We start from the raw sequence: 15,054 nt of genomic DNA on the forward strand, positions 1-15,054 counted from the left end.
TGAGAGCAAAGGCACAGAGACAAGTCTGAACATAAGTGAGACTGAACGAGCTAAAAGGAACATGAAGTCCAGAGTAGACAATGATGACAACCATTTTATTAAAAAAAAAAAAAAAAAAGTGTCTACTATGTGTTAGCTGCTGTGCTACTAACAAGCACTGGTTTATGCCAGTGATCTATATGACAAGGCATGGCCATCCTCTCCTGGGCTTCCAGCCTTGTGGGGAGGGCTGGCTGGTCAACACAGTGTGGTGAGAGCAGGTGTAGGGTGATAGCACAGCACAGAGAAGCAACCCATCCAGGCTTGGGGACCAGGGAGGAACATTACTGATGGAAGTCAAAACTAGGACCTAAAAGATGAATGGGAACCAGCTGGCCAACATGATGGAACCCCATCTCTACTAAAAATACAAAACTTAGCCAGGTGTGGTGGTGCATGCCTATAATCCCAGCTTCTTGGGAGGCTAAGGCACTGTACTCCAGCCTGGGTGACAGAGCAAGACTCTGTCTCAAAAAAAAAAAAAAAAAAAAAAAAAAGGTGAATGATAATTTACCAGAAAAGAGGAGGAGGAGGAATGTTCAGTGGGGAGTAAAGGTGTGTGTTGGCCTGGAGGTGAGAGTATGGGGGTTGCAGGGGGAGAGAGAAGCCTGAGCCGTCAGCAGGGGCAGAGTCTAAAGGGCCCTGCAACCACATGAAAGCCCTTGGCCTTCATCCTGAAGGCAGTGCTGAAGGGCTTGGGCAGAGAGTTGGGCTGGTTTTGAGTTTACTGTGTGCCAGTCCTATGCCGGGCTCTTGGCATGTCTTACATCAGAGTTACCCACACAGTAACTCTGTGAAGGATGTGTGAAGCCCATCTTACTGAGAAGGAAACCAAGGCCTAGAGAAGTTAGGGAATTTGTTTAAGGTCACATGGCTATGTGACTTTGAACCCATCTGACTCTGAAGCTTGGGCTCTGAAGGTCTGCACCATGCTGCCAGACTCATGAAAGCGTATGGCTGGTCAGTGCAATGCCAGGACAGCGAAGATACCAGTCTGCCTGCACCAGAGGGTGAGTCTCAGGATATCAAGAAATCTTTCTAGAAAGGTAGGTAGCAGTCAGAATGGGAATGGTGCTGAATGCCAGGGCTAAGCAAGATGGGATCTACCCTGAGAGAGTGATGAGCAATTGAAGGTTTCAGAACAAGGAAGGGACAAAATGACAGTAAGACCTCGGCATTCCCAAAGCAAAGTTACAGGCTCATGTCTGAGAAATCCAAAGTAGTCCTTTCCACCATGCCATCTTCCAGAGGTTTCCCAGAAGCAACCTAAGTTTGCTTTTTTTTTTTTCCTCCCCCTTTTTTGAGAGGGTCTCACTCTGTCACCCAGGCTGGAATGCAGTGGTGCGATCATGGCTCACTGCAGCCTCCAGCTCATGGGCTCAAGGGATCCTCCCACCATAGCCTCCCAAGTAGCTGGGACTACAGGTGCACACCACCATTCCTGGCTAATTTTTTAAAAAGTTACTTTTTGTAGAGACGAAGTCTTGTGATGTTGCTCAGACTGGTCTTGAACTCCTGGCCTCAAAAGATCCTCTCACTTCTGACTCCTAAAGTGCTAGGATGTGCCTCCCAAAATGCATACGCCACTGCGCCTGGCCAAGAACCTGGATTGTAACACTGACTTCTGTCTCCTTAACTTGCGTTTACCAAACCAAACCTTCTCTTTTTGTTAGGCTGTGCAACCACAGTGCTGGTGACAGGGGCAGGAGTTGGCGAGATGGTGCTACAGATGCTGGTTGGTTCGGTATGTGGGGACCTTTAAGGGCGAGGGGAGCATTTGGGGAGCACTCCTCTGACAGGTGAGAAGATGCAAATAGCCGCCTTCTGAACTCAAACTGTCCCTTTCCTGAGTCTCCTGCAAAGCCAGCAGGGCCCCTGTGCCAGCGTTACCTGTTTCCGTTTCCAAGCCAGCCCTGAGAGCTGAGTCTCCATATGTGGGATCTGGAGATGTGAACGGATGCATGGAAAAGTCCAAAGCAAACACAAGCCATGTCTGGGAGCGGAGCCAGAGGTGGCCCGTGGGAATGCTATTTAGCTCTCAGAGCCTGAGATGGGTTGGAACTGCAGTCAGAGTTCTTTTTCCATCCCTTCGGAACCCACCACTCCCTACCCCACCTCTCACAGCCTCTGGCCGCACTGCAGAGGGCCCGGCTTCCTGCCCAACTCCGGCCCTGACCGAGAAGGCCAACTCTTCCAGTTCTCTTCAAATCTACCCATGTTTCATTTGTTCACCAGGAAAAAAAAAACAAAAAACCTAACATCTACTTTTTATTGAATACTATAATGTAGATTATTCCCCTTTTTACAACAGAGGATATGGAAACTCAGATGAATTTAGCAACTTGCCCTAGGTGAATCACACTTCTAGTAACTGACAGAGAGGACCTCACATCTAGATCTTTCAGCCTCCAAAATCTCCCTCATCGTGACTCAATTCTCCTTTCCTCCTCTTTTGCCCTGCTGGAGGGAGAGAAAGAGCTACATCTCACCATACCCTCCTCATTGAAATGACATGATGTCTGGGACTTGCTTTAGTGTAACCTAGTGCAGAAAAGAAGCGCAAGGCCACAGATGAAACTGGTGCTGACTGCTAAAGTTGAGTGATGGGTTCGTTGGAGCTCCATATACTACTTTAACATGTTTTAAATTCTCATAATAAAAGATTAAAACAATATATCCTTTGCAAAGTTCTGGTTAGGGCTTATGGGTATGGAAGTACCTAGTATGACTGAAATTTCAGTGATGATAGAGATTGTCAGAAGGTTCCAGAACACAGAGCTGCCAAGGGACTGCAGGGGGTCACGAGGTCCAGCCCCTGCCTTAGAGCAAGACTTCTGCCTTCTCCAGACACATAACTTGAAATAAGGCCACGGTCTCCCTCCTCCCCGTGATTCCATCTCTTGGTGTGACGGGCCTCAACTTGACTGAAAAACCAGCCAAGGATGGAGAAGGCTGCTTCCTCCAATACGCCTTCCACATGAAGTTTTAATGGTCTGTGTCTCTGTGTTTTCCCCTTTGGCAGATATTCCAGGCTCAGGGCAGCTATAGTTTCCTGGTCTGTGGCGTGATCTTTGGTTGCCTGGCTTTTACCTTCTATATCTTGCTCCTGTTTTTCCACAGGATGCACCCTGGACTCCCATCAGGTAAGGAAAGAATCTGTTTCTACACAAGAGGAGGAAAACAGAGCGGGGGTGGGGGGTGGGGGGAAACAGGGGACATGCTATGGATCTTAACGTGCCAGAAACGCTGCTCTGTTCCAAGTAAAATGCAAGGAAATGTTTATTTTTCTACAGCTTCCTTTTCCCCTCTTCCTGCTTTCCATACGATTGTCTGCGCTGGACTCTTAAGATAGGCGAGAGCTGGGTCAGCTGACTCATGGTTTCTCCATTAGCAGAGGGGCATGGATTGTGAACTTGGCTTCCTGCATCCCACCATACCATGGAACCATGAGCCAAGAATCTCTTTCCAGCCTGTTCAGGGCACTGAAAGGCAGAGCCTGACTCCTTGGCTGGAACTCAGCCCAACGGCCTAATTGGCCATCTCTTTGCAGTTCAGGATTTTGATTCTAGTCCAAATGTTTTTTTCAAAAAGAAGTCCTTCAGGCCAAGTAGCAAAGAAAGCCTCCTTCAGGGCAGAGACAACTCCTAAGAATAGTCTCCCTTCTAGAGACCCCAGGCAGGGGGAGTCCCAAAGCTATTTTCATAACCCTGAGCCCTTACCTGCCCTTTTGCCCACTGCTTTCAAAGTGCCCAGGGACTGTATCGGCTGTGTGCAAAGCCAGTTCTTAAAAAGAAGGTGCCCAGGCAGAGACTTTGTCCTCTCTATAAAAAGCAAAATAATCATGAAAAGACTAAAGGAACAGGCATCCACCATCTGCTCTCAGTGGGTTAACATATCCATCCTCTAAACACTCAGTACAAAGGCCCAGAAGGAAAGGTGGCCCCCAAAACAGCACTAACTAGAGCCTCACTTCTGAGACAGCAGTACTGATTCCCACAGTGCAGAGTTTCATTGAAGACCTACATTCAATTAATATTTACTGAATATTAAATGAGTAACACTTAATGGGTTCCTTACTCATGGGAGACAGACACATTCCCCAAGCCCTAGACAGTAGTCTCAGGAAACTGCCTCCACCAACTGTTCGCCAGAACTAGGGGGTCTGACTTTTCACTTTGCTCCCTCTAGAGCCACAGAATGGCAGAGAAACAAACAGACTGGGTAAGTTCTCAGAATGAATCATCGCTGCATCTCATCAGAGCTGCTGAAACATGCTACCTGTTTGTTTTGTTTTTCTTTTGTAGTTCCTACCCAAGACAGATCAATTGCAATGGAAAACTCTGAGTGCTACCAGAGGTAAAACTGGGTGAAGGAGGCAAGAGAAGACTTTCAGCCTCTTGATCACCAGCACGACCATACTGTTTCAGAAAGCTGGGTGGTGGTGGAGGCGCTCTCAATGACCGTTAGTCTTCTCCACTAAAACTTGTTTGGGTAGAGGAAATTAAATTGGGTCCTGGTACCTGGTCAAAATCATTAGAAATTTACCTGGCTTCTCAAGTTACCTTCTTCCCTGGTTCAGACTGTTGGTAAGAGCTGTCCAGATACCCAGATGGGAAGGAAGGAGACAGCCACGTGCTTCACTCCATTTGTCACCTCATGCATGGACCATACTCTGGGTTTGAGATCATTCTTCATTGAAGTTTGTAAAAATAGGTTGAAATTGTAAAGCTCCACGATCATTGCTATATGTAGATATATTTCAATTTAAGCAAAACAAGCTGCAAGTTATTCTCTGGCATGCTCAAAGGATTTTTGTGCTTTTCACTTAATAGTCCAAAGTCCCTTAAATTCCCGCTGCAGACATCAATAGCTTATCTATATTCTCAGACACTAAAAGGAGAAGTTGAATCTTGCTCTCTTTGGTATACTAATGTAGTGGTATGCTAAGCTAGCTCATACCAGCTTAGAAAAGCTGATTGTAAAATTTTCATGTTGACAGCTGGTTATTAAATGCAGCCATTATTAAAAATCAAATCATACAAACTTATAATTAAATCAATTACATTTAAAACAAAGGTAATAAATATTCAAAGCATATCACTTCCTAATTTTATCTTGCTGCTCTTGAGGTAATTTCTGTCCATGGTACCTGTGTGGTGGAATTACTATGTATGATGGTGTGCTACTGTGCACCTTGTCCAACCCCACTCTTGGTGATAGCATGTTGGTAGCCTGCAATCAGCCAGGTGGGAGTGTTAGCATGGACACTGGCAAAAGCTACAGATCCCAGAGAGCCAGTGTTTAAACATTTACCAGCATACCACTGCTAGTAATCAAGGCTAACTGGTCCAGAAATCGCCCGGGAGAAGGAGATGGATGTTCCATTTTTCTTTACTGACACTGACTAGCATATACAAGATATAGAAACAGCACTAAGAATTTCTGAAAATACCTAATGAAAATGATACATCTTTTTTTGTTTTGTTTTTTTTTTTGAGACGGAGTCTCACTCTGTCGCCCAGGCTGGAATGCAGTGGCGTGATCTCAGCTCACTGCAACCTCTGCCTCCCAGTTTCAAGCGATTCTCCTGCCTCAGCCTCCCGAGTAGCTGGGACTACAGGCACATGCCACCACGCACAGCTAATTTTTTGTATTTTTAGTAGAGACGGGGTTTCGCCATGTTAGCCAGGATGGTCTCTATCTCACTGACCTCATGATCTGCCCGCCTCGGCCTCCCAAAGTGCTGGGATTACAGGTGTGAGCCACTGCACCCGGCCAAAAATATTACATCTTTTATAGGGGGAAAAAAACTCTTTATACCATGGCAAGGCCTTTTCTTTCACAAAAAGCTGGGCGTACTGAACAATTCAAGCTGTGCAGTAGTAGACTGAAAGCAGAATTTGTTCAGGAGTTACCGCTTCTGTCCAGAGCAAATCCTGCAGTGATACAAGGAGAATGTAAACTTGCCAGCTTTAGACAGGGATCAGTCCTGAGACTGTTGGCAGTAGCAAATGGCTGTTAGAGTAACTGTAAAATGGTTTTGCCTGCACCTTCTCTATGTATATACAAATGTACATGTATAAATATAAAAATTAAGTGATCATGGTTCTTGGTAACCTGTCCCAAGTGCTGTGATTCACATGCCTGACACTAAAAGGTTCTTCCTGGTCCAGTCAGCCAGCTGTGACCAACAGCAGCACAGCTGAGTGCTGAGAATCTGGCTGGAAAGAGAAACGTGGCTCAAGCACTGGCTCACCTTCTAGCTGTGTGGCCCTGGGCAGGTTACTGAGGCTCTTCCAACCTCACTTTTCACATGTAAAATGGCATTTCTAAAAGTACCTACCCTACCTCAATGGAATTCTGAAAAAATTAAGCGAATTTGTATAAAGCACTCACAATATGCCTGACACAGAAACTGCTTAATAAATGTTAGTAATTTTTAAAACCTCTTCATAAGCAGCTTAGAAATTATTCATGTTTGGTACATATTTATTGCAAGTCAAGCAGATCCAACTTTTTTGAAAGCTGGTGGTCTAGGAGTATAGTTTTAATTATGTTTGTAAATACTCAGAAGTATTAGATGCCAGTCTAATTTAAATGCAGTCTGACTGTAGCGAGTGACTGACCTGGGCAATGAAAAAGCAGTTGTATTTTTCTTGCGGTTTTTCAAGAAAATATCCTTTTTATACAGACTTAGAAAGAAGAATCAATGGCTATATTGAAGTTGATTGTGACTAATTTGTTAATACAGAAAACAACATTAAAACAAATCTAAGAGTACCTTTCCTAAAATAAAACATTTCAACTTACTAAGTGTGTTATCCATTACGAAGAACAATTGATCCTCTTGTATAAACTCAGAAACAAATGGCCTGATGTTCCCAGAGACAGGTCTCTCTCATACTATAAGTTAATATGGCTTATATTTTAGAAGAAAGAAAACTGTCTCACAAGGGAAACTGATTTTTTTTAAAAAAGAAAAAAAAATTAAATAAAAGAAGAACCTCTCATAGCAGGGCTGAGTGCTACTATTCCCTATTACATAAAATCAGAATAAGGAAAAGGCAGACTGATTCTTACACCACACACTTCTCAATCAGTTACACAAGTAGGACTTTCTTCCTCAACTTCCTTTCAGGAATTTGGACATTTCAGAATCCTGTGGAATCAACGTTTTCAGATTTCCCTCTGCTACTTGTGTATGGAAATCTAACCCATCAGGCGCATCTGATTCACTAAAAGAAGACACAGTGACATAGAGTTCTTTTAGAGTGAATTTCATTTATTCAGTCAAAAAGGATTTGTTAAGCACCTGCTATGTTCAACGCACTAATCTAGGTACAGACATACAGTGGTGACTGAGACAGAAGTCCCTGCCTCACAGGGATTATACCGCAGGTGAAGACATACAGACAGCAAACAAATTATGTAACATGCCACAGGGTGAGGGGTAATGTAGCACCACAAAGAAACATACAGCAGGGAAGCGGGGCAGGAATAGGGAATGTCAAGAGATGCTCTGGGGCCAGGCGCAGTGGCTCACACCTGTAATCCCAACACTTTGGGAGGCTGAGGCGGGCAGATCACCTGAGATCAGGAGTTCAAGACAAGCCTGGCAAACATGGCAAAGCCCTATCTCTACTAAAAATGCAAAATTTAGCTGGGTGTGGTGGTGCACACCTGTAGTCTGTAATCCCAGCTACTGGGGAGGCTGAAGTGGGAGAATTACTTGAACCCGGGAGGTGGAGGTTACAGTGAGCTGAGATTGTGCCACTGCACTCCAGCCTGGGTGACAGGGTGAGGCTCTGTCTTAAAAAAAAAAAAAAAAAAAAAAAAAAAAAAAAAAAAAAAAGGAGAGAGAGATGCTCTGGAAGGCCTTTCTAAGGAGGTCCTATTTGTGTAGAAAACTAAATGATATGTAAGACCAAGCTATCCAAGTATGTGAAAACATCCTATCAGGCAGGGGACACAGCAAGTACAAGAGCCTTAGGCTGGAATATGCTTATGGTACTGGAGGAACAGCAAGTAGGCTGGTATGGCTCAACTGCAGTGAGGAAGAGTCACACAGAACAAGTGGGAGTGGTTGCTACAGGCCAGATCTTATAAGTCATGGTATGTGTAGAGGTTTTTTTGAGTGATATAAGATGACTGGGAGAGTTGTGAGCAGGCAAATGACACGATCTGATTTACATATGTGAAGTATCACTGATTGCTATGGAAAAGAGACTGTGGGGCAAGCATGGAACTGCAATAGACCGAAAAAATAATGGTGGCTTGGAAATGTAGATAGCAACGGAAGTGGTGAAAGTGACTGGATTCAAGCAATATTTTGAAGGTGAAACTGACAGAATTTGCTGATGGATTGGGTGTAGGGTGAGAAAGATAAGAATCAAGGATGAGCCAGGCACGGTGGCTCATGCCTGTAATCCCAGCACTTTGGGAGGCCGAATCAGATGGATCATCTAAGGTCAGGAGTTCGAGACCAGCCTGGCTAACATGGCAAAACCCTGTCTCTACTAAAAATACAAAAATTAGCCGGGTGTGGTGGCAGGCGCCTGTAATCCCAACTACTTGGGAGGCTGAGGTGGGAGAACCGGTTTAACCTGGGAGGCAGAGGTTGCGGTGAGGCAAGATCACGCCATTGCGCACCAGCCTGGGTGACAAGAGTGAAACTCCGTCTCAAACCAACAAAAAAAGAATCAAGGATGACCTGAAGGAATCTGACCTAAGTAACTGGATACATGATGAAGCCATTTAACTCTGGAATGCCATGGGGAGACATTTAGAGTTCTATTTTGGACATGATCATCTTATGATGCAATCTTGGATGTCAAGAAGGCTGTTAGATATAGAAGTCTAGAGTTTAAAAGAGAAGTCAAGGCTGAAGATATAAATTTTGTGGTCACATTGCCCAGGTTGGAGTGCAATGGCGTGATCTTGGCTCACTGCAACCTCCGCCTCCCGGGTTCCAGCGATTCTCCTGTCTTAGCCTCCCAAGTAGCTGGGATTACAGGCATGCACCACCATGCCCAGCTAATTTTGTATTTTTAGTAGAGACAGGGTTTCACCTGTTGGTCAGGCTAGTCTCCAACTCCTGACCTCCAGTGATCTGACCGCCTCAGCCTCCCAAAGTGCTGGGATTACAGGCATGAGCCACTGCACCCAGCCCACTTCTGTTTCATTTAATAAAATGAAGTCATTTTCATTGACCCCCTGCAGTTACAAGATGTCCTCCAGTAAGTACAGTGTTTTGTAGCAACAATCAGTGTAAAATCATATAACTGTTACTTATTATCTCCTACCTGATAATGCCAACCCTGGGAAATTACCCAATATTAGGGTATTAGTTTGTCATTAACTGCAACTATGAAACACAGAAAGTGCTTGCAAAACAGGTAGGCTTCTCAAAAGAAGTGTCAACAGTCAGAAAGGTTAGAAAACGGTGGTGACTTAAACAGGCTTTTTTTTGTTTGAGATGGAGTCTCGCTCTGTCGCCCAGGCTGGAGTACAGTGGCACGATCTTGGCTCACTGCAAGCTCCGCCTCCTGGGTTCACGCTATTCTCCTGCCTCAGCCTCCCGAGTAGCTGGGACTGCAGGCACCCACCACCACGCCTAGCTAATTTTTTGTATTTTTAGTAGAGACGGGGTTTCGCTGTGTTAGCCAGGATGGTTTCGATCTCCTGAACTCGTGATCCACCTGCCTTGGCCTCCCAAAGGGCTAGGATTACAGGCATGAGCCACCGCGCACAGCCTAAACAGACTTTTTAACTGAAGGGCTTGGCACTCTTTATATTCTGAAATCCCTTTTGAACTTCTGTGAAGAACCCATTTCCCAAACTGATTTTGCCTCATGGGGCTGCCGTCGCAGGTGATACTCTGAGAGCAGTGTGTTAGGAGCATGCAGCACTCCTCACTGTGCCCCACATGCTGACTGACCCACCAACCAAAGGGACATTGCACCCATTTCACCAGGGTAGTGAACTGCCCCCTTTGCCCCAGAACAATCTGTCACTCTATCCTCCTGTGATTTTCATTTAGAGATATGAAACAGCTCTCTCTGCCGTCATTTTGCCACCTATACACCCCACTTTTGGGCTGGGTGCGGTGGGTCACATCTGTAATCCTAGCACTTTGGAAGGCCGAAGCGGACAGATCACCTGAGGTCAGGAGTTTGAGACCAGCCTGACCAACATAGTGAAACCCCGTCTCTACTAAAAATACAAAATTAGCTGGGTGTGGTAGCACATGCCTGTAATCCCAGCTACTCAGGAGGCTGAGGCAGGAGAATCGCTTGAAGCCAGGAGGTGGAGGTTGCGGCAAGCCGAGATCGTGCCACTGCACTCCAGCCTGGGCAACAAGAGCAAAACTCCGTCTCAAAACAAAACAACCCACTTTCCCTTACGTATATTATTTTGACCCAATTCTGAAAAAGCCTAATTTAATTTGCTAAGTGAAGTCTAAATTGCTTTTTACAAGGGCTAGATAAAAGCCTCTAATTTTTTTTTTTTTTTTTTTTGAGATAGGGTCTTGCTCTGTCACCCATGCTGGAGTGCAGTGGTGTGATCTCAACTCCCTGCAACCTCTGCCTCCCAGATTCAAGTGATTCTTCTGCTTCAGCTTCTCAAATAGCTGGGACTACAGGCACACCCCACCACGTCTGGCTAATTTTGGGAGGATTTTTAGTAGAAATGGGGTTTCACCATGTTGGCCAGGCTGGTCTCAAACTCCTGACCTCAGGTGATCCACCCGCCTTGGCCTCCCAAAGTGCTGGGATTACAGGTGTGAGCCACTGCACCCAGCTGATTAAATTTTTAAAAACTCTTTTTGAATGTAAACAAATTTTTCAAGTAAAATAAGAGATTTCGCATAGTGAATATTTTTTCTAGCCACTCAGTTCTCTCTTAATTCCTTTTATGTCAACAATCATTTTACAATCTCCCGTGTTCACCACCTATCTGAATCTAGACTTTATATACTTTAATGCAGATACATACCAAATTGTTGAAGGCCAGATTTTAATGATAACCATTGGGAAAACAACTCTTTCCTGACCCACAGTTAGCATGGATGAAAATGTAATACAGAGACTGCAAAGAGACCACTTCAATGAATGTGAGAGAAGGGAAATAAATAATCAATTCAGAAAATCATTTTGTTAAAAATATTTATTTAAAAAAATACAATTGCTGTCCATATCTAGTTGCACATATATCTATTAACATATCTGTATACTTTTAGACTTGTAGTAAATTTGCTACAGTGCTTTTGTAAAGCCAGCTTGCATTATACAAAGCAAATTCCTCTGTCAGTTTACATAAAATAGATTTTTTAAAATGTATATCTTTCCTAAAAGATGCATAATATCACCATTATAGAATTTAACAAAATTTTTGCATAAAACCTGGGAAGTGATAGAAAAAATGATCACCTGATTGGTCAGAGCAACCCCTTACTATGTCTGGAGATGCACTTGAGTATCAACTACACATTTATTTTTCAAGCAGCATATTATTATAAAGCCCTCAAAGTGCTTTCGCATCCTTTTGCTCACCTCTACACTCTCTATAAAGTTTCTCTGCCACATACAGATAGAATTCAAGACTCTAGCTACAATCATCCTACTCAATCTTAGAGCAGTATCTCTTTGTTTCCCAACAGGTAAGTCAGACTGCTTAGCTAGGTGATATGGCAGCTTCCCTCCAGCTGTTTCATCAACTAATATGAATTTTAATAAATGTTAGCAGTGACCATTTTAATTGCTTTTTTAGGAAAAAGAAAAAAAAAGGTGCTTCTAATACTCTGAAGGTGCTTTTTAGGTGTCCCTAATGTAAATTGTGCTGAAATTAACTAAGATAAGCTATTAGTAACACTTTAACAGTTATCCATTCCTTTGGGTAGGTATGCACTTACATTATATGTAAGTATCTCTACAAAGTGTTAGATACTGGATATGAGATATAGATTTCAATAAAACAAGGGAAAAAATAAACAATGAAGTAATTGTCTTCTCAGTTGAGCTGACAGGTTTGAAGAAAGCACTCTTGACATGTTCTTACTACCACATATCCCAAACTAAGACATATACATAAAATAACACATCTGTCCTGTGTTAACACTGATGGAACGCACTGCAATAGTCCCATGGCAGACATATGCTTTTCTTCTGAATTACAGATTGGTGGAATGAAAATTAAGAGTTTATTATTAAACATCTTTTAATTTTTAAGTGACGTCCATACTTGATGGTTCACAAACTGCCACTGCCACTGTGTTTAAATCACTGGGTGTATGAAATTTAAAATAATCTAACCTAGAGTTATTTCCCATTAATCAAACTCATCCCTAATTGTCTCTTAGGAAGGTCTTCTTAAAAGAAGATCGAGTAGGGCTCATGAAAAATTACTGGTTTGTTCTTCAAAATGAAAAGTTACATACCCTTATTTTTTAGCCAATTTGATTATTTGATAAAGCAAGGGCGTAATTCTAAGTTTTAATCAAAAATTTTTACTTGCCTCAAACTAAAGCCAACCGGTAACAAAATGACTGGACTGAATTCATATTTAATCTTCCCTGCCCACAAAGATAAATGAAAATGCTCAAAGGCAAAAGTAAAGAAATATAATTGTGATTAGAAAAGATCCAGGGCCAAAACAAATAAATAGGACTCAACAAATAAAAAATTAATTGTATTCATTTCTTTTCTATCTTTACATATATGCATCTGTTAATTTCACTAATACTGAACAGGGAAGTTCATAAAAATGCTACTCTACCACATAAACAATAAATGTAAGCAATGAATGTACATACAAAGGCCACTGGTTAATACTGCCCCAAGAAACAAAACAATGAAATATCTTAGGATTGTGTCCCCTACACAATAGACAATAAGCAACAATGACCAAATGGAAAAGAAACTTAAAATTGGATACTTTAAAAATTTAAGTGTAATCTATCAATTGCAAATTATTTAAAAAAATCGTTAATGTTTACAAAGCACAATATTAAAAGCTTGCAAATTATTGTAAAATATCCTAGCCAAAAGGGCATACCTTAGAGAGCCCAGAGGAACGGCTCATTAGGTAACCCATTTATCCCTTCTACAAACACCCTATAAATTCCAGAAAACATAAACAAGAAATAAACCTTACTTCCCTGACCCTCAATATCCTTAAGTTGAAATTAAACAAAAATAATTAAGTGCTTCCAGTTATTAAAAATCAAACAGTGCTAATATTGGTGCCCAAGAAAGTGCCAAGTGATTAACACCAATATATGGCATTCCCACCCCTGAACTTTAGGCATTCTTCTTGAATGATTCCATTGGCTAGAACTCTGGGCTAGCCACAGGAAACCCCCACCTCCTCCCTGACCCCATCCAGAAGACACCAGGCCTGTGTGAGCATGACTCACAATCCCTGCAAGGGAAAACAACCAGAAGGAGCCTTTATGAGATGGGAAACAAGGCGAAGTTGAGAAGATCATTCAGCCCAAGACACTCTACTCGGAGGTTTTGGCTAATACTAATGACATACAGTTTAAAAGGATAAATTAGGCCACAATGCCAGCATTCCTCCACTACTGTATTCAATCCATGGTCGAATCCCTGTACTTTAGAAATACTGCTTCCAGTATAAACCTCCTCTTGGAGAAACTTATAACACAAACTAATAAAGATTTTACACAAAAGCAAACATAAATGTAGAAATTTTAAGAAAGGACATCCTTATTTGCTCAATGATACATGAACCTAAGAGAACAGTTTACGATGACTTTGTTTAGAGTATGTCACATGTAAGCAATGTATTTCTAAAATGTTGGCAAGCAATTCGTCTTTAAGGCCTACTGAAATGTGCAAAGCATTAATCTTTTAAAAAGTGGCAACTGCAAAGTGCAGCAAAATTTTTTTAAGTTTTAGTATAAAATAGACTAGGAGCCATCAATGTATGTTCCCTCTGAAAACAGATTTACACACACACACACATTCAGTCAACACATCAGTATATATGCATACACATACATTTACTAGGACAATAAATCAGAATGACTTGGAAAGAAATGGTCTAGTCTCCCAATTAAATATTTCAAAGTAAAGTTTTCAACCTCATAAAACTTCCTGATGTGGACTATACTCAAATGGTTAGCACTCAAGAGATTAACTATGTTGACTGTATCCCTCATGAATATTCTTGTTAAAAGTTTCCTTTAAAATTATGTCAACAACAGCATGAATTTCCTGTTTTCTGTAGAAAGCTTACAGCCAGTATTTCCCCTCTCACACAAACCACTCTGGATTTTCATATTTCACAATAAGTAAGTGTGGATGGCAGCACCTTAGAAATTGCTATTTTCTGGCAGGCTATCCATCTATCACAACTTTTTTCAGAGAAGTGACTTGAAGAAACTGACAGCTTCAAATGAAACAATTATACTACCATTAATGATTCACCTTTCAGATTTGCTCGGCTTACAGGTCAAAACATGACTCCTATAGTAAAAGGTTCCACCAAGTACAAGAAATAAAATCAAACCACCTTCTTTTCTTAATATACCACCAGCCACAAGAATTCTAGATTCTAAGATTAAAACTTCAACTTCAGTAAGCAGAGTTCTGATGACATAAGAGGAGTAACAGGGCACTTTGTTTCAGGCAATGCCAGCAAAATTAAAACAGTAACACAACATTTGTTGATCCCAAACCAAGAATATAATTCTATTTTCCATAGAACCCGGTCTCTCGTCAGAGTATCTGCTGAAGAAAGATAATTATGGCTGACCTCCACACTTCACCTACACTACAATGGACTGAATAATTAACTTCTCAATACTATTTTAGAAATAATATATTCTATCATAGCTTCAGATGACACACTACATCATGAGTAGTCTTTTTAACTTTCCTACTGGTTTGGTAAATTCATTTAGAGCCCCAGGTTTCTGCACAGAGACCTGCATTGGTCTCCAAACTTGTTTTCACACCTAAGAATGGCACCTAAGCACGATTCTAGATTCCT

General features: G+C 42.2%; 1 protein-coding gene across 1 annotated transcript in view; it reads left to right on the forward strand.

The window, feature by feature from the left end:
- The window catches only part of LOC105484820 (major facilitator superfamily domain containing 4A), a 33,878-nt gene extending 27,030 nt beyond the window's left edge, over positions 1 to 6,848 (forward strand). The window contains exons 8-10 of the mRNA XM_011746839.3: positions 1,713 to 1,783; positions 3,062 to 3,182; positions 4,344 to 6,848. Of these exons, the coding sequence (XP_011745141.1) occupies positions 1,713 to 1,783; positions 3,062 to 3,182; positions 4,344 to 4,399 (248 nt within the window). The 3' untranslated portion in view covers positions 4,400 to 6,848. The remainder of the gene's footprint in view (positions 1 to 1,712; positions 1,784 to 3,061; positions 3,183 to 4,343) is intronic.
- The last annotated feature ends 8,206 nt before the right edge of the window (positions 6,849 to 15,054 follow it).

Source organism: Macaca nemestrina, chromosome 1 (assembly GCF_043159975.1).
Source record: "Macaca nemestrina isolate mMacNem1 chromosome 1, mMacNem.hap1, whole genome shotgun sequence".
NCBI lineage: Eukaryota > Metazoa > Chordata > Mammalia > Primates > Cercopithecidae > Macaca > Macaca nemestrina.